Raw genomic sequence first — 25,271 nt, 5'->3', positions numbered from 1 at the left:
TTTTTGTATATCGGCTATTTATTTTTCAGATATTTGGTTAATGTGTAATGTAATACAATGTAAATCTTTAACTAGTAACTAAGGCTGTCAAATACTTGTAGTGGAGTAAAAAGACATAGTAGTGGAGTGGAAATATAAAGTAGGCCTATTGAAAAAATGGAAATATTCAAGTAAAAGCCCCTCAAAATTAAATAAAGTTAAGTACATTGCTCGAGTAAATGTACTTTGTTTACTTTCCACCACTTGAAACGGCCATGCTCATTGCTTGAGAAAATGTGCCAAGGCCAAAACGTATCAACACACATTTTCTGGGTCTTAGTCTATTGGAGAACACTTGACCACTGTTGCTTGTGTTGCGTTTTATAATTCTCTGCCACTAGCCAGGAGTTGTTGTTTTTTTGGTCATTTAATCTAATAAAGCTGCTGGGTTTATGATCATTGCTTGTTTCAATCTAGTAGAGTTGATGTAATTGTGGCCATCTGTCGGGCATGCTGAGAGGGTGTGTTTTGCATTAATGTTTTGTGTACTCGCTTAATGTGCCCACAGCCTGTTGCCTGCACCGTCATGCTTTGGAACAGGCCCTGTACAGTAACAGTAGAACAGTGGGTCTCAACCTGTGGGTCGGGACCCTCAGGGTGGTCCCCACATGTTTTTTTTTTGGGGGGGGGGGGGGGGGGGGGGGATCCTCAGATGACAGTAAAGTGAAAAATGTTTTATTTCATACCCAAAAAAAAGAAAGAGAAAAAAAAGAAATTAAAAAAGAACATTACTGCATTAACAAGTAATCAACAGAACAAACTATACTATACAAACTGGTGAAACATAAGAGGCAAAAATATTTCAAAATAGCAGATCTACAAGCTCACAGCATCGGCTATTTTGAAATATTTATATATGGAACCGAGTCCTACAATTCCAAGTGGTTATCATGGGGGAGTCCCCAGTTCAAATGGGATTATTTTGGGGGGGTCTTGGCCTGAAAAGGTTGAGAACCACTGCAGTAGACAAAATACTCCAGTACTTGAGTCAAAGTATAGATACTCCAGGTCAAATATTATTCAACTACAAGTGAAACTTGCTGTCAAATTTGTACTCGAGTTAAAGTACTTAAGTATTCCAAAAGTGGATGATGGCATTTAAAATACGTAAAGGAATACTTAAGCCAAAAAAAAAAAACAAGTTTTCTTTGTTTGACTAATTGAAGTTAAAATCTGTTAGGATTTAGAACATTTTAAGAATCGGACTCAGGCCTTAATGGGTTAAAACATTCCGTTTGAACCTGGATCATCACTAGGCCTCTCAGTGATTACACAGTTAGTTTAATATCATTTAGTTTTGCATTTGCTCTCCTACCACAGCAATGTCACCAAATATTGCATTATTGGCTCCGGATTCAGGAATGCAACAAAAACGTCAAAATCTCCATGAATTCAAGGCTTCATGGGGGCGAGTAATTGTTAGGGTGAAGTATTTTTGAAGTATTCAAAAGTGCATTGCTGTATTTAACCCATACAGACCTGGAAACAAATCGGTGTCGTTTTTGGATTTCTTTGGCTATTCAAAAATAGCAGATATACAAGCTCATAGCGCGGCACCAAGTGCCGCACTATGCGCTTGTAGATATGCTATTTTTGAAAAATCTTGAAAATATGTGCAAATCTTTGAATATATATATATTCTAAAGCAAAACATTTGTAACTCAAATCTTCGCTTCTGGGGATTCTGCAAATGTCTTCTAAATCCTTTTTCGGAAACACTTATGTTGCTTTAATATCAGTGGTTCTCTAACGTTTTCATGTCAAGGGCCCCCAAAATATTTTGTTCCAGGGACCCCCCCAGAAGCAAAGATTTGAGTAAAAAAAAAAAAAAAAAAAAAAAAAAAAAATATATATATATATATATATATATATCTCTACAAGCTCTTCAAATCTAAAATGACAAAGATGCGTTCCCCAGTCTTAATGGGTTAAGTAACTCTTGTTTTCCAGAAATGAAGATGAAAGTATAAAACAGTGCTTAAAGCCAGGAAAAGACAGCTCTTATCCAAACGATATCCAAAGACATAAAAGATAAAGACATAAGATAGCTCATATCTCAATATGGATATGATGTGCATATGTTGGGCAGAACCCTTGTATCTCCAGATTTCAACATTTATTTGTAATTTAATGCCCTACATTACCAAACAAAAATAGCCCTATTATAGATGCAGATATCCGGATGAATCACACAACAAAAGAAAGAAATCACACACACTCCAGTACTATACCAACTGGTTTTTATTCCACCTTCAAGCCTTGGCAGTGTGATTCATTCCCTTCATCTCAGTCCAACCCCATGTACACCACATCAACACCCAACGGACAATCCACATCCTAAGGCTCCGTAGTAACCACATCGACCCTATAGCATCCATATTCTGGGGCCAGTGTGTGTCGAAAATAGCCGATCTACAAGCTCCCAACGTGTCGCGTTGCGACACGTTGCGAGCTTGTAGATCACCCATTTCCGGCGAGGATATTTGGTGTAGAGGGGGGAAAAACTCCAGTAAAACTAAGTATATAGGTTTGTGGTTATAGTGCATGTCATTTTGATCGAAAAATAATAAAGAGACACTTATTTGAAAAAGCCTACATTCATATAAACACTGTAATGTTTTTTTTTTTTTTATAGGAGGTGTCAGTGGCGACTGAGTAGTATAGGTGACTCAAATGGGACTAATTCGATTTGGGTGTCAAACCGGTTTACGCACGATGATTTGCACGGTCTCACGGCTGACACGGACACCGGCGTACGCTCTGCTTAGTGTCTGGTCACATGAAAGGCAAGCCTGTGTTCATGCCGTCAAGTGGAGGAGGGGGGGGGGGGGGGGACACAAAGGTGCCAGCTCGTATTTCTTGAAGTCCTTTATTTCCCCAGACCTCAGCTGTAGTCAGTTCTTCTAACGAGTCTAAATCAATAAAATAATACAATGTCCGACATTGGCCGCCAAGTTACTGTAATGATTTTTATCTGGAGTTCGTCCCTAAGAAATACTCATTAGGGGGTTAAACGTGGACAAAGATGAACAAAATTAAGCCCAGGTGTTATGTCTATTACTTGGATAATTCAACTGGACACCAACTACACACCGAGAACTACACTCTACCATTAATACAGTATACCTTCACGTGACATTAAGTCAAACTAAATATTTCTGAACAACTAATAAGCTAGAGCCCTGTTGGCTTTTTTTTTTATTGAAGATTTAAATCCAAAAGAACAGTTGACTGTATGGTTCAGTCATACCCAACAATGAAAATAACACACCGCCCACGCACTCACCCACGCAGTTACTGAGAATAGATCAAAAAACACAAAGTACACTGCACATGCACAGGAGACAAGTTCAACACGATAATGGCCAATGAACCAACAAGTAGCTAGGTTATTATAAAAGAAGTGTAAGTCTTTTTTTTGTTCGTTTTTTTTTTTTTTTTTTTTTTTTACAAAAAAACTTTATGCCAAACAGAACTTTTTTTGGGGGGGGGGGGGGGTAACACATTTCACAGGGAGGGGGGCAGCGGAAGCTGCCTATAATCTCTTGACGGCGTCATCGATTTCAGAGATCTGTTCTTTAAGCTGGCTCCATTGCTCGGGATTCAGGGAGATACCTGGAAATCATTCAAACAAAGACAACATCCTTTTATCCAAAGCATCGCTCTACAGAAATCATTCTCCTCCAAACTAGTTAACCACTTAAACCCTAGCCTGGCATGGCCAGACTAATATCACTGCGTAGATATTAAACATAGTCTGTGTGGAACCTGCATTTCCGAGGGGCAAATTAAAAAAATGCCACTGGTGATAACCCCGCCCCATATTTGCATACTGGGCCCCGATTGGTCCCTGACAACTTCGGAGGGAGAGAAATCCAATCTCTATCGAGAGGGGCCAGACCTAATCTGCCGAGGGCAATTTCTTTTGCATTGGCAGATTCGTCTGGAACCAGGCTACTTAAACCCTATGTCGTCGCTGATGGGCAGAAACCTCTCTAAAACGGTTACTTTTTCAGAAAATTAAGCAAAAAAAAGAACCTAAGTTCCAAATGATTCAATGTAGTTATTATTTAGTCACAAGCTCTTAATGCTTTGCACTGGTTCAATATTTATATAACCACACTTGAAATGGCAGAAATGGCTAAAATTGAAGATCTACAAGCTCCCAAGAGCTTGTGTGACATTCTTGTATGACAAAGTAGGGCATTCATTTACGGAAAAAAAAAATGTTTTCTTCTATGCCAGGACTCAGGAGTCTTCACCAAATATAGCCAATCTACAAGTGTTATGATTAGGACTGACATTTATCTGCTTGACCCAGTAAAAGGCATCTGTTGAGTCACTCTCTTGCGTAAGCACATACTGATACACTTAACGCCATGGCCATCTCTGAACCTATGAGATAAACTGACGCCTGTGCACAATGATACCAGATGCTTCCGTTGTTTTCCCCATTACATTCGGTTATTTTCCATGTCCTTATATCTTCTGGTCACGTCGTGTGTCGGATAGGCTCTATTCACAGCAGCCATATGAAGACATTCACAGGTGTTACCAATGATACTAATGAAGGCTCTGTTCCATTCTTGGTCAAACAGAGTCAGGGTGCTGATATTGTGCATGTTGGCTCACTGTAAACACTCTGTTACACCAGTGGGTCTACCGTTGGGGTCCAGGGACCCTCATGGGCTTCCAAATGGCCGCTTACAGGTGTGTAACTCTGAGAGTGTACAAATGGAACCAAATGGACCCGTAAGGGTCCATTTGGTTCCATTTGTACACTCTCAGTTATGGGGGTCGTGGAAACCACTGTCCTAGACTAAATGGAACAGAGCCTTCATTAGTATCATTTGTAACACCTGTAAAGGAAGTGATAATATGGCTGCTGTGCATAGAGCCTATACTGTATATTATATTCTCTATGTATAATAAACGTGGGTTTTTAGTGTGATACTGCCGGGTGTCATCTTGTTCTGCGCCCCCCAGGACTGAACCATCACTCAACACCCTTAGTTAGAGGGAGACTCTTGGGTCAACTAAATTCACACCAATAAGTTCACAATGCTTTGCATCGTGAGCTTGTAGATCTGCTATTTTCGCAGAATGTTCTATTGTGACCCCAGACTAGAGATGCTAGGGTTCAAGTGGTTAAATAGAACAGCAGCATAATGCTTAAAGCTAAACCACAAAGTGATATACAGTAACATAAGTGGATGAGCTTGTAAATCTCATAGTGACAACTGTCACTTGCCAAAAAGAACTGATCACGACGCGTTGTCAGCTCGTACATGAGCTCGTTTTGGCAAACGACTCCCTCAGGCAATGGACTCTATAAATTAAAGGACAACTTTGCACATTTTCAACCTCAATCCACATCATTAGGCATACATTCTGTAAACCCAACACATTCTGTCATCGTTTCATTGCGTCCACATTTTGTGGAGAAACACACAGAGGGCTAGTTCACTGCCACACTATATTACTGATCTCCTGCGTTCTGAGAAGGTGGCGAGGTTCAATGCATTGTCTACGGAGAGGAGTGAACGCTACTGACGCAGGACGTGGTTAATAAAGGTTCAACTTTTTCAAACCAGAAGCATGCCATGCTCTGAAGTAGGCGTGGATTGGTGCACACACTCGACACCACTTTATATGGACTACTGTATGGAAGTAGCAAATATTAACCCATTCAATCCAGGGAAACATTTGTCATTTTAGATTTCTTTGGCTATTCAAATATAGCAGATATGCCGCGCTATGAGCTTGTAGATCTGCTATTTTTGAAAAATCGTGAAAATGTGTGCAAATATTTGAACATATGTATTTTTAAAGGGAACATTTATGACTCAAATCTTTGCTTCTGGGGGTCTCCATTACAACATATTTTGAGATGGGGGTCTGTGGCAAAATACATATACTTTTGGTGGTCCTTGACATGAAAAACGTTTGAGAATCACTGATGTAGAAACATGCGTTTTTCAAAAAATACTGTAGGATTTAGAAGACATTTGTAGAGCCCCCAGAAGCAAAGATTTGAGTTTTAAAAAAGAATCGCTTTGAAAAATGATATTCAAAAGATTTGGAAAAAAAAACTCACACAGATTCTTTCCCGGTCTAAATGGGTTAATAGCAAAGTTTTAAACTAGCAGTTGTCGGTGTGAAATTGATCAACATTAAGTAACTGCATGGCCTAGATTAAGCAACTGCATGGCCTACTTCCTACCTAAAATGTATAGGTTGTTGCCAGAGATGATCATGGAGTATGTGTACTCCTGCAGCTGTGTTGCCTTGAACTGCTCGATACAGCATAGCGCTCACTGGAGCACAACTTGCTCATTTATGATGGTGTCACTCCTACCTCAGGCATGCACATGTTGTGATGAAACTGGGGATATAACTATCAATTACTTTCTCTTGTTGCTTGTTGATCAGCCATTTCTGAAAGTTTGACATTTTTCGAAACTTTTGTGCGTTAGGATGGAGAGTTGGACACTGTTTGGAGTGGTTAAAGTTGATGCAGTGCAGTATGTGTTTTAATTGGATAAAACTAGGGGTGTGCCGATACACTAATTTCACGAAACGATACGATACGATATTTGGCTCACAACTTCGATACGATTTCGATACACTTTTTTTATTATGAAAATAAATGGGGGAGAAAAAAAGGAAATGCAAACAAATAATTCTGTTTTTGCATTATTCAGACATGCAAACTTGTAGCTTTTCAGCCGTTTTGAATCCAAATAGGGCAATAGTGTGACACCTGACTCGAAAGAAAACAACATGTTGTCACCCTTTTCACCTCGGGGCTGTTTGCATGCCTGATTATTTTGATTGGTAAAAAAAACATAATAATAAAAAAAATATTTTTTTTTTTTTGCTTTTTTTTTCCAAAACGATATTTTTTCCCCCCAAAACGATACATATGGTCGCGAAAACGTATCGCGATATATCGCGGGACGATATATCGGCACACCCCTAGATAAAACACGTACCTTTCTTGCCCGGCTTCATCTCTCCATCTGAGTTCATCCAGTACTCTCTGATGTCAATCAGGGACTTGCCTTTGAAGTCCCTCACACTGACGTACCTCATCTTACCAATCTGAACAAAGAAGCACATCACAGTCAAACCACACTCAATGTTCAATTCACTTTATTTTTGTTTTATTTGCATTCATTTATTTTTTTAACATAAGTTACAGAATGACATTAAAATAAAAAGTTAATGAAGAAAAGGCTATCATATTAACTCATTGGCTGCCAGCTTTTTGAATTTTTACCTACAGCTGGCTGCCAGACTTTTTCAATGAGAAAAAAAAAGCACTTAGGAGCCGAGATACAGAATTTTTAAGTTTTCAGTTATAAGGAAGTGTTATAAGGAAAATTAAAAAAAATATATATATATATATATTTTGAATTTTTTTATTTTTTTGAAAGAACGCAGATCTGCGTCAATGGCAGCCAATGTGTTAATGAAAACAATATAGAATGAAATCAATAACAGAATTATAAGACCCATGATCAGGGTAAGATAAAAACATGTTAACAGGTAAATAAGAAAAAGAGAGGTTGCGCATCAGCAATTGATTTTCTCATTGGATGGTGTGCTAGACCCATCTGATCTGCTACGTTGAGTTTTTGAAAATGAATCAACACACCTAAAATGGGAACACCAGGTTGAAAGTGGACAATGTGGAAATGATGGAAATATGACACTTCTGTTTATTTCATCCAGCTGTTTTTATTGAGATGAATGTAAACAATTCAAACTAGTATATGCACAATAATTGCATTCAGCTCAAACTATTGTGATCGGGCAATTGCATAATAAATGTGTCATTAGAGCTGTACCTGAAACATGTTATCATCACCACCTCCGCCGGAGCTCTTGGCTGAGCCACTGGGCTTGGAGCTTTCTCCACTCTTCTGTTTCTTGTTGGCTGGTTTCTCTGGTGCGCTTGACTTCTTTCTCTTGGCCTGAGAAGACATTCGGTTTGTCACATTATGATCTCCAGGCATGCAAAAAGGTAAGAGGTAAAGAAGATGAGAACACTTCATTGAAAGAGAAAATCTGCCACAACTTAACACATTGGCTGCCAAGAACGCAGATCTGCGTTCATTTGCGCAAAAGCCCGTTCGCTGCCAAGGACGCAGATCTGCGTTCTTTCAAAAAAAAAATGTTTTCAAAATAAAAGTTTCTTTTTTTTTTTTTTTTTAAACCAAAGACCAAGGAGATATGATTTACCGAAGATTTAGACTCCCATCCACTTCCTTGTACCTTAAAACTTAAAAATTCTGTATCTCGGCTCCTAAGTGCTTTTTTTTCTCATTGAAAAAGTCTGGCAGCCTACTGTAGGAAAAAAATTAAAAAGCTGGCAGCCAATGAGTTAAGAGGGTCTGTAATCATTTGCATTTGCCCAAAAACAAATTCCCTGCATAAAACAGAAGGAATCAAAAGTGATAATAATTGTGTTTTTTATGTGTGCACTTTCAATATAATTCAGGGCTAGCTTGACACTAGGGAAAGCACTTGCCCATTGGGCAAGAACAGGTCACGTTAGACTTGAATGAATATCATGTTCACTTGCCCAAAACAATAAAACTGTACAAGTGCATGTGTGTAGTGGGGTCACCACTACTGGTGGAATGTGTACGCCAGTTACTAGGCAGAAACTCGTTTTATTTTAATAACGTTAAACTGTACCAATATGTCGAGTCAACTATCATATCAAGACTAACCTGAACCAATCAAATTATATTATCAGACACTTGCTCAACTACAGACGTCAAAGGTATTGATATTTGTAAAGATATCTGAGGGGTGAAAGACATCACTACTCCACTCGCTGTTGCTCTCAGCAGATCAAGATAGATTTCAATGTCTTTTAATCACTTTGTTCTCGCTCATGTTGCTGTATGTCAGCTGGTGCATGATTTGCTAGTCAGAGACGGAGAGAGAGTGTGCTCTGAGGGAATTTCTAAGTTTATAAATTAATTGCAAAGTAAACAGAGTAACATGCTCACTTTTAATGTGCATATCATACACACACACACACACACACCCCTTGTAGTAGGAGCTGTGCCATTTACTGGCCGCTGTTACAAAACGGCAACTAGTGAGGTTTATTCACATCCATCATGCAGGTACAATGAATGGAGTGAACGCCTTTATATTTTGCTTCTAGGAGACGCACTGGGTTGAATAAAAATGATATTTAAGTCGGCAAATGTGTGTTAATTAGCAAAAATGTAGGACAATCTAACAGTGAAAGCAGTGCCCTCCGTTGACTTAAGTTTTGGTATAATTTATATCTGCAGGCAATGTAATGCATTTAGTTGAATAAGAAGCACCGATTGAATTGTTATGCAAAGATGTGTACATTAGCAGGAACATGGATGTTAAGTAGTTATGTGTAAATGATGTGCAATAAACCAATATTTTTCTCGCTATTAATAATGGTGATAAATAATTGTCAGAACTATATACTGTATAGCGGAGGGAGAGATGAGGTCCCACAGCGGTCGGGTGCCGGCAGATGATGACACTGGCAAAAATTGGCCAATACACCTTTTTCCGCACATCATATCCAAAAGTAAAAGGTATTCCCCCCTATTCTCAGATGTTTTAAATTTTGGCGGTGAAGAAAATCTAACCGACGGGTTGAAACAAGCATTTAAATCGTTTTTTTAGTGAGCCTGTGCCATGTTTTCCCAATGCAATCTTACGGGCGCAGTACAGCGCATGTGGACGCCGGGGGTTGACTGGCCACAGGCTGACTAAATACGTGATTTAAACGCTTGCGTCAACCCGTCAAGTTAGATTTTCTTGACCGCTAAAATGTAAAACGTCGGAGAGCAGGGGGACTAACTTTACTTTTTGAACACGATGTGCGGAAAAAGGTAAGAATCAACAATAGGCTCTATGCACAGCAGCCATATTATCATTTCCTTCACAGGTGTTACCAATAATACTAATGAATGCTCTGTTCCATTTAGTGTAGCACAGTGGTTCTCAGATTTTTCAATTTCCACGACCCCCATAACTCTTGAGTGTACAAATGGAACCAAATGGACCCGTATTTGTACACTCTCAGAGTTACACACCCCAAAGGGGCCATTTAGAAACCCCTTAAGGAACCATGAGGGTCCCTGGACCCACATTTTAGACCCACTGGTGTAGCAGAATGTTTCCAGTGCGCCAACATGCACAATATCAGCACCCTGACTCTGTTTGACCAGAATGGAACAGAGCCTTCATTAGTATCATTGGTAACACCTGTGAATGTCTTCACAATATGGCTGCTGTGAATAGAGCTTATAGTGGCCAATTTTCGCCGGTGTCGTCCTCTCCCGGCACCCTACGCTGTGGGACCTCATCTCGGAGCTATACAGCGGAGGCAGAGGCTCCAAATGGGGCTATAGTTAATCCAACAATGTAGAAATGTTAAAACAGTCAACAACACAGCTGTCTGAAACCCTGCTCCCGATGTGACGTAACCCCATGCTTGGAGGCCACAAGGCAAAAGCAAAGCAAGTGTCAGAAGCCAGTGTGATGAGTGTGTACCGTAGTGTGGACATACCTTGGTATCCACCTCACTGTCAGAGTCACTTCCAGATGTGGATGACAGGACTTCCTTTGATTTGGGCATCGTGCTGGAAAAGGAAACACATCATTTCATGTGAAGTGCAACGATGACACCGAGTGGTCATTTGGGGGAACTGACACTTTAAAACTAATCAACGATAGTGCTGCACAACACAGTATATGCTATGGTCACCTACTTTTAACCCTTTAAGACTGGGAACGCATCCGTGTCATTTTAAGATTTCTTTGGCTATATAAAAATAGCAGATCTACAAGCTCATAGCGCGGCACCGAGTGCCGCGCTATGAGCTTGTAGATCTGCTATTTGTTTTTTAAATCGCGAAAATGTGCGCAAATCTTTAGTTTGAATATATATATATACACACACTTTTTATTTTTTTGACTCAAATCTTTGCTTCTGGGGATTTTACAAAATTTGTAAAATCCCCAGAAGTAAAGATTTGATGTCTTCTAAATCCTAACAGGCTTCTTTTCTTAAAGTTTTTTTGGTATTCATTTTTTTTACTTGATGTTGCTATATTATCAATGGTTTTTTTCAAACTTTTTTCATGTCAAGGACCCCCAAAATAATATGTATTTGACCGCGGACCCCCTCCCATCTAAAAATATTTTGTTCCAGGGACCCCCAGAAGCAACGATTTGAGTTAAAAATGTATATAAAAGATTTGCACAAATTTTCAGGATTTTTCAAAAAAAATAGCAGATCTACAAGCTTATAGCGCGGCACTCTGTGCCGCGCTATGAACTTGTATATCTGCTATTTTTGAATAGCCAAAGAAATCGTAAAATGACACACAGATGCGTTCCCGGTCTTAATGGGTTAAAGACATTCCCACTATTACATTTTACTTATTGAGGTCTGTGCTTTATTAAGGTACTCAGCAGCATACAGTAGTTAAAATCAACCCCACCTTTACCATCTGTAACATTAAAGCGATGCACACTAATTGCTAGTAAGTGTTAAATAGCTCTATATTATGCTAGTACTCATTGAGTGTTTGTTCAGTAACAGTGGTCTCCATGTCTCTCCAGCACTTTAGTAAACAAGAAAATGCATTTACAGGTACAAGTGGTAGTACAATTGGTAAGTGATGACAAAGAAATGAGCAGACAAAATTGGAATGCCATAAAATTGAAGCTGATAAATGGGTACTTTCTCCTGATTTATAGCGGTTAAGAGGTGCGCGCACATCCAAACATTTTGACGGGGTGCTGGATCAAAAAGGATCAACTGTGAACAAAAGCAGAAGGTCCGCACACCGTCTTGATGCTCCCAAAAAAATGTAATACCGCTCTATTATTACATTTTGGGAGCATCGAGATGGTGTGCGGACCTCCTACTTTCTCCTGATTGGCTGAAAGTGGCAAGTGGAAACCATAGACTGTAAAAAAGAATGGACAAAGCCACTCCCCTGCTTTCTACAGAACGAAAATGAAGCCGATAGTTCAGAAACGTGCATTCCTCCATCGTTAATATATACAGTTGGCCACGCCGGAACTCAAACGCTATTGGTTGAGACCAGACACGTGACCAGCGAACCGGAAAACAACCCCCAAAAATGCTTTTGGTTGGGTAGCTTGTCAATCAAGAGTAGGGCGGGGAATGAATGCTATTGGTTGTGTAGGTTGTCAATCAAATCATCCCGCCCCTCCTGGAGCATAGCCTACTTTATCGTCAATTTTAGAATAAATGGGACCATAATTTAGCAAAACGCATATCATGATGATTGAAAGGAGACTTTAAACTAGCGACTGGAAGCATATAGAATTTATGACAATTTTTATTACGGTAAGAAAATCTAGTCTAAAGTTTGTCAAAAACCCATTCACTTGCGTTCAAATAAATTCTTTCTGACACTGCAGGTCGGCGCAGGGTAAAACATTGCCTCACTCTGGCCATTCATAAGCTTCCGTGTTGGCCTCATCGTAAATATCCAAGCCTTGCCCCAAAATGTATTTTCTGTTTATTAAAGAGCTGGACAGATCCCGGTAACTTAACACTCAATAGTGACTATCAAAACATAGTGCTTTAAACTTTTAACAAAAACATATCACTTACCCTACCTTTCAGTAATAATAATCTACACATACATCCACCACTGATCAACATTAGGTTATGTAAATCCTTGTGTTGTGAGATTTGTCTACTTTGCCTTACGACAGTGTCTCCCACGTAATAAAAAAAATTACAGATGTACAAGCTCACTACGCGTTGCATCCCGGTGTGAGCTTGTAGATCTGCTATTTTTGCGACACAGTATCGTACGGCTACAGTAACCCAAGTACACTGTCCAGTGTTCAGGAGGTTAACAGGATAGGTGGGCACTAGGGACATCTGGGCACCTCGATGTAAAATGGGCTATTTTGTCCAAAATGTTAAAAAAATATATATCTATACACATTTGAAAAATGGCCTTAAGTAATGTAAAGTATACATGATTAGAACATGCTTAAATATTTGTCAAATAAGGTGTAATATTTCTACAATTGCAACAAAACCTGTATATCCAGTCATTTTTGGACATAAACAAGAAGTTGAAGGATATAATTAAGTATGATAATGATGTACCGTGCATGTTTACATCATGTATACTTTTACATTACTGGTTCCCAAACTTTTTAACCAGAGACCCAAAAGAAAAATGTTACGTCTCTCTGGGACCCGTCCTAAACTAGTGAAAATAGCCGATCTACAAGCTCACAACACATCGCATCATCTGCCATTTTCACTACTTCTTAAAAGTATTTTATTTCCTTTAATTTAATAGATTTTTTTTTTTTAACTCATGAAAATGTTGCATTTTGGGGGATTTTTTTGAAAATCTTTTGAAATAATTAAAAATGTGGGAAACAAAAAAGAGAGAGAGAAGATTTTTATACATTTTGGACAAAATAGCCAATTTTACATGGAGGTAGATGTCCCTAGTGCCCACCTATCCTGTATCCTTCAGCAGCATCCAGACAGTGGGGGGAGGGGGGGTGTGTTAGTTCAGTATCATCAGTACCATGTCTGGTCCCAGTATAAATAACACCCAACACAACCTTTAATGCACTAATAGTGCATAAATGGACGTTACATAACGGCTGCTCGGCGTTATGCTAGCAGCCATTATTAACATGAACACTAGCTTCCTGTAGCTTTCAGACCATGAGACACACACACACACACACACACACACACACACACACACACACACACACACACACACACACACACACACACACACACACACACACACACACACACACACACACACAGTTGCCATGTCCGCTTATTATAAGCAACTTTGCGCTTGTTTTTTCTGTAAAGGTTCCTTGTAAATATTGGGTTTTGGGCTCGTTTCTGAAGTGTAGTTGCTTATTTGGGCTCGTTTCCATTAAAAAAAAAAAATCATTTAAACCAGTGGTTCTCAAATCATTTCATGAAAATGTGTTGAGCATTTGTGTAAAATATTCCACATTTTATTTCAAGATAAAAAAATAAATAAAAAAACAGCAGATCTACAAGCTCACAAGGCGTCGCGTGAGCTTGTAGAGCTGCAATTTTCAAATAGCCTATGCATGCATGTTCAAATCGTTCATATATGGCTGGTTTTCATAGACCAACCGGTTTGCTTGTTGCCCTCACAGAACGTGGCAACACTGCCCTCTCGCTCACACACACACACACAGACAGGCAGGTTGGTGCTGCTGGAGGAGGTAGCATCAAACCGCTAGCTACTTTAGCCTTTAACTGGCCGTTCACAACGACAACCGCCGCTATACGGCCTTTTTAATGACGCCACGGGCCCCGTGGCGACGACATTCGCACTTTAGCGGAACGTTTTCATGCATTCAAAGCCAAATAAAAAGACGCTGCTTACATGTTTAATGGATGGATGCAGCAGGAACACTCTGATAGAAGCGGGAAGAGGGAGGGAAGGAAGTGTGGAGCGCAATTAATGCTGGGTAATAATTCCGCTGCGAGTGCACGCGACGCGGACGCGCTTCGCGGGTGCTGCTGGGAAATTGAGTTTTTGTAGAAGGCCAGAATGAATGGCAATCATAAGATGCCCTGCCTGGCTTCAGTGGTGTAAAGTACAGTTACTCAAGTACTGTACTTAAGTATAATTTTGAGGTACTTTTACTTTACTGGAGTATTTCTAATTTTCAGTACTTTTACTTCTACTCCACTACATCTCAAGAGGCAAATATTGTACTTTTACTCCACTACAATTATTTGAAAACTTTAGTTACTAGTTACTTTGCAGATGACATTATAAAACACATATTAACCACTTTAGTCCTATTTCATACCTAGGCTATTTGAAAATAGCCGATCTACAAGCTCACAACGCGTCGCGATGCGACACGTTGTGAGCTTTTAGATCTGCTATTTTCAAACATTTTAGTGCTTTTACTTTCGGTACTTTAAGTACATTTTGATACCAATACTTTTGTACTTTTACTTAAACTGTAGAATTCTGGACTTCTACTTGTAACAGAGTACTTCTACATTGCAGTATTGATACTTTTACTTAAGTAAAACATTTGAGTACTTTTTCCACCACTGCCTGGCTTAATGCAACTCGCAATGCAAGCATGCGCTCACGCACACATCTCTCTCTATAGCACGCACATATATATGTGTATATATAAATATGTGTAGTGTAGGCCTGTCTGTGTGTGTGTGTGTGTGTGTGTGTGTGTGTGTGTGTGTGTGTGTACTGTTTTCCAATCGTACTGTCACACACACACATACATATCTGTGTGTGTGTCACAGTACGATTGGAAAACCAGTCAGATTGAAAAACCAGTCAGATTGAAAAAGGTGAGCTCGGTTTCACCAACGGAGGCGCGCCGCCTGAAGCGAGAGGCACCACAGAGCGAGCTTAGGCGAGCGAGTCGCCGTGCCGAGCGTTGCAAAGTCATCTTCAGACGACTCGGCGCCGTCCGATAGGCACAGGCACAGAATCGTAAATCATCGTCCCGCCTGGTCTCGGTACTTAGGAGACGTTTTTTTTTTTTTTCTTTTGATGGGGAGGCCCGCCGCGCCGCGGGGAAGCGCGGGAGGTGAACTCGAAGAAAACCGAGCACTCCTTTTTCAATCGGACTGGTTTCTCAATCATACTGTAACATATACACATATATACACACACACGCCACTTTACTAGACACACCTCTCAAACTGCTAATTTATAGTAATCAGCCAATCATATGGTAGCAACACAATGCATTTAGGCAGACATTTTTTGTCAAGACAAAGTATTGCAGATCAAACCAGGCATCAGCTTAGGAAAGAAAGGTGACGTAGGTGACTTTGAACGTGGCATAGTTGTTGGTGCCAAACAGGCTGGTCTGAGTATTTTAGAAACTGCTGATCTACTGGGATTCTCCACACACACAACCATCTCAAGGGTTTACAGAGAATTGTGCAAAGACAACAACAAATCCAGTGAGCAGCAGTTCTGTGAGCGGAAATGCCTTGTTGTTGATACCCAGAGGTCAGAGGAGAATGGTCAAACTAGTTCGACCTGATAGAAAGGCATTAAGGCAACAGTAACTCAAATAAACACTTGTTGCAACCGGCGTATGTAGAAGAGTATCTTCTCTCTAGACGCACAGTCAAACCTTGAGGCAGATGGGCAACAGCAGCAGGCAAGTTCCCAACACGTCACATTGGGAGCTTGTAGATCTGCTATTTTTGGCTAATGTTCCTCCCAGAATATACATTTAGATGCTGGGGTTTAAGTGGTTAACATACTCCACCATACTGATGTACTAGGTATATTGTATTTACATACCCTACCATACAGATGTGCTCGTTATATTGTATAACATACTCTACCATAAAGATTATTGTGTTCTATACACTCTCTACAAGTCTACAAGCTCAGCCATCTCTTTTGAAATTTATTTTTCTTTCATTATATCTTTTTTTCTGAACCTTATAGGAAATGTTTGCCTATAATGACATGACCTAAATAGTGACTCCAGGATTTAAGTGGTTACAAAGTGAAAAGGAAGATGTGGACACAAGATGACTTATTAAAGAAATGACGGTTTGTGGCCATCCCTTATGTCAGCACATGGTGTTCAAAAACTGTATGTCCATACACTAACACCCCAACTAACAATAATACAGTAGGCCCCATATACCAGGCAATGTAAACGTGTGCAAAGTGTTTTAATATCAAACACATTACAACATCAAATTAAACAATTAACCAGCCTTCACACAGTATGTGATGAGCATATTTCACAAAGTTTAACCCAGCAGTCCGGCGTCTAGACACTAGGGTAGCTATTTGCCCCCTCCCCAGGAGGGGGCAAATTTAATTTCTCTTGCAATGTTGTCTTGGGTTTCTGAAGCTTCTTTCAGTGCCTGCATCACAAGCGCGTTCCTCTTCCTCGACTCTTCCATTCTGGCCGGGTTGTTCTCAGGCAGACTCTGGAGGGCAGAGTAGAAGGAGCCAGTCAGGGTTGGAATTGTGAAAAGAAAAACAAAAAAACACTGGGCATTTTCTTATCCAATTAAGCCATATATGCCCTATATCAGGGGTCCTCAACGTTTTTCAGGCCAAGGACCCCTTAGCTGAGAGACAGATGAAGCAGAGACCCCCCACTACATGTAATGTAGTGGGGGTTTGTATAGAATTGTGTTGCAGATTTTCTGGAATTCATAGACTTGTTTGACAACACTATCATTGTTTGTGTAGTGTTGAATTCATGTTAAAAAACAACAAAACATCCTTGCTGAAAATAGCAGATCTACAAGCTCAGGCGCGAGGCGTTGTGAGCTTGTAGGTCTGCTATGTTCGGCTAATGTTCCCCTCAGAATTGGGATGCTAGGGTTCAAGTGGTTCATTAAAAAAAAAAATCCTATCACACAAAGATTTTGTGCTCTGAGGACCCCCTAGGGGTCCTAGACCCCCTGTTGAAGACTCCTGCCCTATATACTTCTTAATACAAGTTACAACATATAGTGAAAATAGCTCACAATGCGTCGATGTGACACTTGAGCTTGTATATCTGCTATTTATTTTTTAATTAAAAAAAATAAATACACATTTTGAAAATGCACACAAAATAAGGAGGCTATGGTTCATGTACATATAAATTAACATTTAAATGGTTAAATTGTGATAATCAAACACACATATCAAACATATCAGAGAGTCTACATTTCCCAAAAGAACACGTATTTATTTCAGTGTGACCAGAAGCAGGGATGAAAAAACGAAAAAAAAAATCAAAAATAGCAGATCTAAAAGCTCCTAGCGCGGCACTCGGTGCTGCGCTATGAGCTTGTATATCTGCTATTTTTGAATAGCCAAAGAAATCTAAAGTGACACAAATGCGTTCCAGGTATTAATGGGTTTTAAATTCCCCCATAGTGATCAGCTCTGATCATTTCAGATGGTGCCTTCATGTGTTCAACATGGTTGTCTCTTGAAGAACTCACACAAGACATTTATTTAAACATTGTGTGTGTTCCTTAGATCAGTGGTTCTCAACCTGTGGGTCCCCCCACATGATTGTGGGGGGGTCCCCAGATGACAGTAAAGCGACAATTTAAGGACTTTTAAGGCCTAAGAAAAGGCCATTGCTGCATCAAAGTAATCAACAAACTATACTATAAAAACTGGTCAAACATTGGCCAAATTGTCAAATAGTATAGGTAAGAGGCAAAAATTGTGAAAACAGCAGATCAACAAGCTCACAGCGCCTCGTGAGCTTGTAGATCAGCTATTTTCACAATATTTATCTAATCTAATCTAATGCATATCAAACTGAAGGGTCCTTGAAATGAAAAAGGTTGAGAAATTGAATCACTGCCTTAAATGGAATTATGTCAGTGTCCCAGGATGAGAGCTGGTGAAAATCGTTTGTTGAAATCGAGCCAATACTTTTGTTGAAATCGAGCCGATGTGCCTGCTTTAGCAGAAATAAATACAGTATTTTATTTGGCATTATGCGTGGCATAGTCATGCACTTAAATGGGCATAACCACTTAAGCCCTATAATACTTATGCTATTTTTGAACATTTTGAATTTTCTAGATTTTGTGAAATTCTTTGACTTTTTTTGCTCATAATGTCATCCACAATGCTGATGCATTTGGATGCCAAGTGGTTAATTTGGGACAACAGCAAATGGTGAAACAGTTACAGAATGTTCAGCAACTATTTAGTCATAATCCGCACAGATCACTCTAATAACGTCAGAGTTTTTAGAATAACTAAAAGCAAACTTTGCAACCAGAGTTGATGACTTTAATGTTCCACAAAGGTGATGCAGTGGTTCTCAGCGTGGAGTCCGGGGACCCCCAGCGGTCTGTGAGGGCTAAAATAGCATCAAAATCATTTTAACCCTATATACATTGGTATACATTGGCTATTTGAAAATAGCCATGTCACAATGTGAGGTTGCAGATCGCCAAATCATATACTTTGTGGACTGTGGTCCGAACCTGACAATGAATGCACTGACTCATAGCTCTCCCTGCCCCCCCCTCTCCTTTTTCTTTTTTCTCTTTCTGAAAAAAATAACATAATCAACGGACTCATGCACAACCAAGCCACTTTTGAGTTCTCTAACGAGGACACACAGAGAATCTTAATGCCTAACATTCGTATGGACATCTGTATGTCTTCTGATGATCTAAAGACCAAATTAGCGAAACTCTGTTTAACACATTCCCTGCCAGAGTTTATTCATAAGGTACTCACCCACTGCCAGCGTTTTTGAGTTTTATAGCCTTTTGAACCGTTCACAAAAAAATTATATCCATTAAAATCCGCGATCGGATGGTGTTTATAAACAGCAAAGACGGACGTACGAGCCCTCATAATGTTTACACTTTTTTTCCTTTTTCTTCTTCTGTGGAATCGGCCGCTAAAAGAGGCTGCAAAGGTCATATCCGTTTGGCTGTGACGTGGCTGTGACGTTTCCCCACCGGCCATCTTAGATTAGCTTAGCCTCCGATCGGCTATCAGATCGTTTTTAAACACAAAGAGGATAACCGTTCGTCGATCAAAGAAAAGAAAATACAACCGGAGCTTACCATTCGTTTTTTAAACCGTGTGAAAACCATGATCTTTAGCCAAAACCAGGGAAAAACTGTGTTTTCAAGATAAAAAACGGAAACGGTTGTCGGAAATTTTCTCATAGGATGGGTCGGAAGCGTCATGGGGAAAAAAAAAATCAAGGATGGTACCAAAAATTTTTTTTTTCGTTATTAAACCACATTAAAAGACGATCCCGAGATATCTCGGGATACGCAGGTAACGGGTGGATTTAATGTCCCGAGATATCTCGGGATTGGCAGTATATGTGTTAAAAAGAGACCCGACTACAGATGCATGGGGCGACTCTAAGTGAGTATTGGAGGAATACAAGAATCCCCAGAGGCCTGCGCCTACAAAAGCCCCCCACCATAGGCAAATCCAATGAAGCCTTTGCTAAAAGATTGGGCGCGATATTAAATGGTCTTCTTGATCTCATGCTACTGATCATTGATCATGTGTCAACTGAAGTCTCTGAAATGGAGAAAGACATCAAAACCCAAGAATTGACTTTGAAACAGAAGTTTAATGCTGATTTTGCTCCAATCGAACTCAACACTCTCAAAGAGACTGTGCGCCAGTACAGTATATAGAGAAACTACACACTGCTAAGCTGGACAAATAGACGACTATAGACGACTACATTCAACAGAAGGTCTACGACTGGGACAAGACTGAGGAAGAGGCTTACCGCTGCCAGCTCCCAACAACCAGCTGTTTTTAGCGGCGCTAGAGCGGTAGCCCTCTATACCTGGCTTTTGCGTCAACGTTCTGATTGGTCAGACACGTCAACAAAGTGATTGGTCAAACTTCACGTGACACGTGGCTATAAACACATTATAAACACTTATTGATGACAAAATGTATCAAAGGCGCCGCTACCTTCACACAGGTGTGATTTTTTACTGTAATTTGCAATTTACTATGGACCACAGCACAGAAAAAGTACATTTTCTAGACATGTGGGTCATGAAAGGCAATGGAGGTTTATTCACAACATTATACAGGAAGGAGACTGATAGAAATACACTCCCTTTGGCCACCAGTTTCCACCCTACACCACTTAAAAGAGGCCTCCCCAAAAGCCAATTCTATAGATTTAATAAGACAGGTCTGTCATTCTACCGAAGTCTTGTGCGAGAAAGCCTCAGATATGCGAGGCTACCCGACCGCTTGAGTGGATCAAGCCTTTAACACAGCACTCCACAAACCTCGTTCTGGACTGTTAACCACCAGTAATAAGAACAAAAACTAAAATAAATGTTCAGTCACCTGTATCACAACTTATTCCCCTCACTCGCAGGCTATCAAATCAGCACATTTTACAGTCAGACCCTGAATTAACCACTGCCTTGTTTCGTGATCCTCCTCCATTTGTTTTTAAACGTGACCGCAATCGCCGAGACAACCTTGTTAATGCCTATTTTGCACAAAACAAACCAGCACAATGCATCCAAACACGCCTTTGCCCCTTACCAAAAGGAAACTATCGCTGTGGTCATTGTGCGCAGTGTAATAACACTACTAAATTACCACACTTTAGACATCCACATACGGGGAAAACGTTTCCTATTAGAAGTGTCATCACCTGCGATAGCACCAATTTAATTGGCCCCTAAAGGCTTAAATGACGAATTTGCACTTACTGTAATGTTACGCTGTGATTAGTCATGCGTTAATTGGATGGACTACCCTATGTAATAGACTTGTGCTTTTATCTTGTTGGAGATGTTTTATACAATTATACTCTTACTGTACCATTATTTTCACTGTGTGTTTTTATTATTACTACTGGGCCCCGTCCACTAATATCATTTCCCTTTTTTTATAGATATTGAAGACCTGGTCGGATGACTTATACAGGCCATTTCCTCTGCTATTCAGAGATTTAATTAGTGATGCCATGACCCAGAAACAAATGTGTATTTTGTGAATAGGCTCTATGCACAGCAGCCATATTGGGAATGAATTGGGCCCCTGCCTTACTTCCTTTACAGGTGTTACCAATAATACTAATTAAGGCTCTGTTTCATTTAGTGTGGCATAGTGGTTGCCTTATTTTCAAGGACCCCCATAACTCTGAGAGTGTACAAATGGAACCAAATGGACCCGTAACACTCTCAGAGTTACACACCCACCATAAGGGGCCATTTGGGAACCAAAATGGAGTGTTTCTAGTGAGCCAACATGCATCATGCACAATATCAGCACCCTGACCAGAATGGAACTGAGCCTTCATTAGTATCATTGGGAACACCTGTGAAGGAAGTAAGAAGAGGCCCAATTTCTTTCCAATATGGCTGCTATGCATAGAGCCTATTGGATTGGGGTGGGTCTAATATGATGGTGATGGGAGTGTCTTGTCTTTGGGATTGCCTGTGTAGCTAATGGGCTGCATGTCCGATGACCTTCACTGTGGGTGTAGCCTAGAAATGTTCGGTGGTTGTTGTGCCCTGTATTGTCTGTCCTGATGAAGGTCTAACGATTGAAACGTTGAATTAAGAGCTAAAAAAATTGCAAGTTCTTGACAGTGTGCGGGTTCTTTTCTTTGATATCATCATCAGAGATCCCCTTCTGCAAAAAAAAAGTACAAAAACGATGCACAAAAACAATTTTAACCCACTTCTTCATACCTCTAAATAAACATGGGATGATGTGACAATACAGTTGATTCTGAATCTTATGGAAACCTGGAACTACGGTTATGCACAGAGCTTATGGACCAATTATTTGTTTACCAACATTGAGACTGGACGCACAGGTGATTGTTTCATGCAATCAATTCCCAACATATTGTTTCGGGGTGCGCTGGTTTCAGTTCATTCAACCTCCTCTTGTGTGTTGGCTAGTGAGGCTGCATTGCTTACTAGCCACTAGCCAGCCACGTTTATACTGTTCTGTAGTCTTGAAACTGTACAGAAAGAACAAACAAAATAATTGGCCTAGGCTTAGGGTTTCTTTTGCCCCCTTAAGTGGTTAAAGCAATCCTCTGCAGCTGAGTGTGTGTTCCATTATTCTCTATCTCATGGCCATTGTCAGGCCAAATGTCCTGCTTTGTTTTTTAATATTATTGTTTTAGAAGCTTAGCAGACAAAAGAGGGACACAGGTGCTTTTGTTTAGCATTAAGGCCCTGGTCCAGAGGGGAAGACAAAATGCTGTGTCCACTGTCAACAAACATGTGTCTATCTATTGTATTACCACTCTTATGACCAACCCCATACGTGTGCGTATGCGCGTCCGTGCGCGCGCATGTGTGTGTGTGTATAGAGATGCACTATGCTGTTTTATTGTTCATTTATCCAGTTGCTAAATGACTACTTTTGACTATCATTATTGTATACTTATCTGATGAGGAAGTAGTACAAGGACTTGCACTGTCTGCTGTGCAGCTGTTAGTTTCTGTAATGCTTAAGTCTGACTTGAACTTTAGGAGCGCACCAAGGGCTGCAATTTAATTTATGGACCACCAGACCCTCTTTCAGCGCCAGAACCTTGTAAGTAATAGTTAACACCATCAAACTCTGACCCAATACATTAACTTGTGAATCAGTCAGTAACTAAACATGTGAACGCAGTTGATTTGATTTCAACCATAATTTGAGTCCTCTAGACTAGAGGACTTTCTAGACTAGAGGACTCAAAGAGCTGTTTAACACATTACCATCCGTCTCTAGTTTTAGAACAGTAGGCAAAGAGTTCCAAAAAGGTTTGCCCCCTTTACTGAGAAGTTCCAAAAGGTTTGCCCCTTTACTGAGAAGGCAGACTGTCTGTCCAAATGTGTTCTTGCTCGTGGGAACACAACAGTCACCATGTGTTCAAGCTCGTGTAGTTGCTCTACTAGAGCTCTGACGTCTACCAACCAGTCCATAAAACAGAAGGTGAAACATGATTATGTAAACTTGACCTCCCGAGTCGAGTCCCCACTAGTTTAGAATGAATGAAAAGAGTCGTAATATTTAGAAAGACAGCTGTGTAACCCAGGTGTCCACTACAGCAGTGGTTCTCAAACTTTTTCATGTCAACCCCCAAATTGACACTTATCAGCCTGCGGACCCCATTTGATAAGATAAGCAAGGGACCCCCATAAGAGAAGATTTGTTTACGGCTCTAGCAGCGATTCTCAACCACTTTAATTTCAAGGACACCCAGTTTGACATGCATTAGGCTACGGACCCCCATTTAATGGCATTGATTGATATCTCTGGGACTCCAGTTCATATTGTAAAATCAATGTTCCATGTGTACACTCTCAGAGTTACAGACCCATAAGGGTCCATTTGGTTCCTGTCTATCATTTAGCTGGGGACCCCCTGGAACCCCCCCACTTTGAGAGCCAATGCACTACAGGTGTGTGTGTGTGTGTGTGTGTGTGTGTGTGTGTGTGTGTGTGTGTGTGTGTGTGTGTGTGTGTGTGTGTGTGTCTGTCTGTGTGTGCAGCAGACAGTCAGTCCAGAGACAAGACAAGTGTTATCCAAAAGTGAATCAAGTGCAAGTTTTTACCCTCAGGATCTCTCTCCTCTTCTCTTCTCCAGGAGCGATCAGTCCCCACATCCCGTAGCCGGCCATGACCGTCCCGATCACCCCAGAGGACACCAGGATGGTGCGGAGAGACATGATGGATGATGATCAGGCTCTACTGGTCAAACAAAACGTTAGAAACAGCTGGGACGCACGTCCAGTTCATTGGCTTTTCACCACTCACACTGCGGACCACCCGGAACCACGGAATGTAAAGGTCGAGGTAGCTGTCTGCTGCAGAGCCTGGTTTTGTTGTTAAATAACTGACGTGTTGCGACGTTGCGTGGTGACGTCACTGCGTATACAACTCTCGTAGACGTATTTATGATTCTGACGTTTTCAATCTACGAGAGTTGTAGGGTTCACCCCCCATGGACACAGGGAGTTTCAGCACTATGCCTCGTAGACACTCCAAACATGTACAAATTGAAAATAAAGGTGCTTACCCCCATGCTCTAAATGTTAACTCTCGCTACGGGGCAGTAGTTTGATGTAATAATCCATATCTTTCAATAAAGAAGTGTTTTAATGCCGTCTGTGGCCGAACGCCAATTTTTCACCCTCTTTTACTTCCTGTTTACATTGAGTGTAATTCCGGGTTTCACCAGATGGGCGCGTCACTACCACCCTTTGGGAACTTCCGACAGAACCGGCCACAGGCGTCATTAAAACACTTCTTTATTGAAATATATGGATTATTACATTAAACTACTACCCCGTAGCGAGAGTTAACATTTGGGACATGGGGGTAAGCACCTTTATTTTCAATTTTTACATGTTTGGAGTGTCTACGGGGTATCGTGCTGAAAGTCCTTGTGTCCGTGCGGGGTGAACCCTACAACTCTCGGAGATTGAAAACTAGAATCATAAATACGTCTACGAGAGTTGTATTCTACAGCTACGTCATTGCGTAGAGGATAATCGCTCAAGAAAACAGTGCTGTATTTTGGAATTGTACAGTGGTGGGAAAAGTTTGTTTAATTTGAGACTTTCTAATTAAGCAATATGTATTACAAACTGTATGTATTTAACGCGTGTTACTGCCACTGGTGGAAAGT

At 40.4% G+C, this 25,271-nt stretch overlaps 2 protein-coding genes across 2 annotated transcripts; both read right to left on the bottom strand.

Annotated features, from left to right (window-relative positions):
* Nucleotides 1–2,262: 2,262 nt before the first annotated feature.
* Nucleotides 2,263–14,573, bottom strand: sub1b (SUB1 regulator of transcription b). The gene is made up of 5 exons (XM_084055147.1): nt 14,511–14,573; nt 10,622–10,694; nt 7,893–8,018; nt 7,035–7,143; nt 2,263–3,654 (listed from the first exon to the last, which is right to left on the bottom strand). Exons 2-5 carry the CDS (start codon nt 10,688–10,690, stop codon nt 3,575–3,577), a joined length of 384 nt encoding a protein of 127 aa, XP_083911273.1. The 5' UTR covers nt 10,691–10,694; nt 14,511–14,573; the 3' UTR covers nt 2,263–3,574.
* Nucleotides 14,574–16,796: 2,223 nt separating this feature from the next.
* uqcc3 (ubiquinol-cytochrome c reductase complex assembly factor 3) lies at nt 16,797–24,476 on the bottom strand. Its single transcript, XM_084055840.1, has 2 exons — nt 24,196–24,476; nt 16,797–17,077 (listed from the first exon to the last, which is right to left on the bottom strand). Exons 1-2 carry the CDS (start codon nt 24,307–24,309, stop codon nt 16,931–16,933), a joined length of 261 nt encoding a protein of 86 aa, XP_083911966.1. The 5' UTR covers nt 24,310–24,476; the 3' UTR covers nt 16,797–16,930.
* Between the last annotated feature and the right edge of the window lie 795 nt (nt 24,477–25,271).

The sequence above is a fragment of the Gymnoscopelus microlampas genome, assembly GCF_963454915.1.
Source record: "Gymnoscopelus microlampas genome assembly, chromosome: 4".
In the NCBI taxonomy this organism is placed as follows: Eukaryota; Metazoa; Chordata; class Actinopteri; order Myctophiformes; family Myctophidae; genus Gymnoscopelus; species Gymnoscopelus microlampas.
This window is presented reverse-complemented; position numbering and strand designations above follow the sequence as displayed.

Bases quoted from the DNA above. Each gene is read 5' to 3' on its own strand.
- uqcc3 (XM_084055840.1), bottom strand. From the start codon at position 24,309: ATGTCTCTCCGCACCATCCTGGTGTCCTCTGGGGTGATCGGGACGGTC. The intron at 17,078-24,195 runs GTAAAAACTTGC...TCTGCCCTCCAG, and splicing joins AGAGGAGAGAGATCCTGAGG to AGTCTGCCTGAGAACAACCC.
- sub1b (XM_084055147.1), bottom strand. From the start codon at position 10,690: ATGCCCAAATCAAAGGAAGTCCTGTCATCCACATCTGGAAGTGACTCT. The intron at 8,019-10,621 runs GTATGTCCACAC...ATGTCTTCTCAG, and splicing joins ACAGTGAGGTGGATACCAAG to GCCAAGAGAAAGAAGTCAAG. The intron at 3,655-7,034 runs GTACGTGTTTTA...AATGATTTCCAG, and splicing joins GATGAAGCCGGGCAAGAAAG to GTATCTCCCTGAATCCCGAG.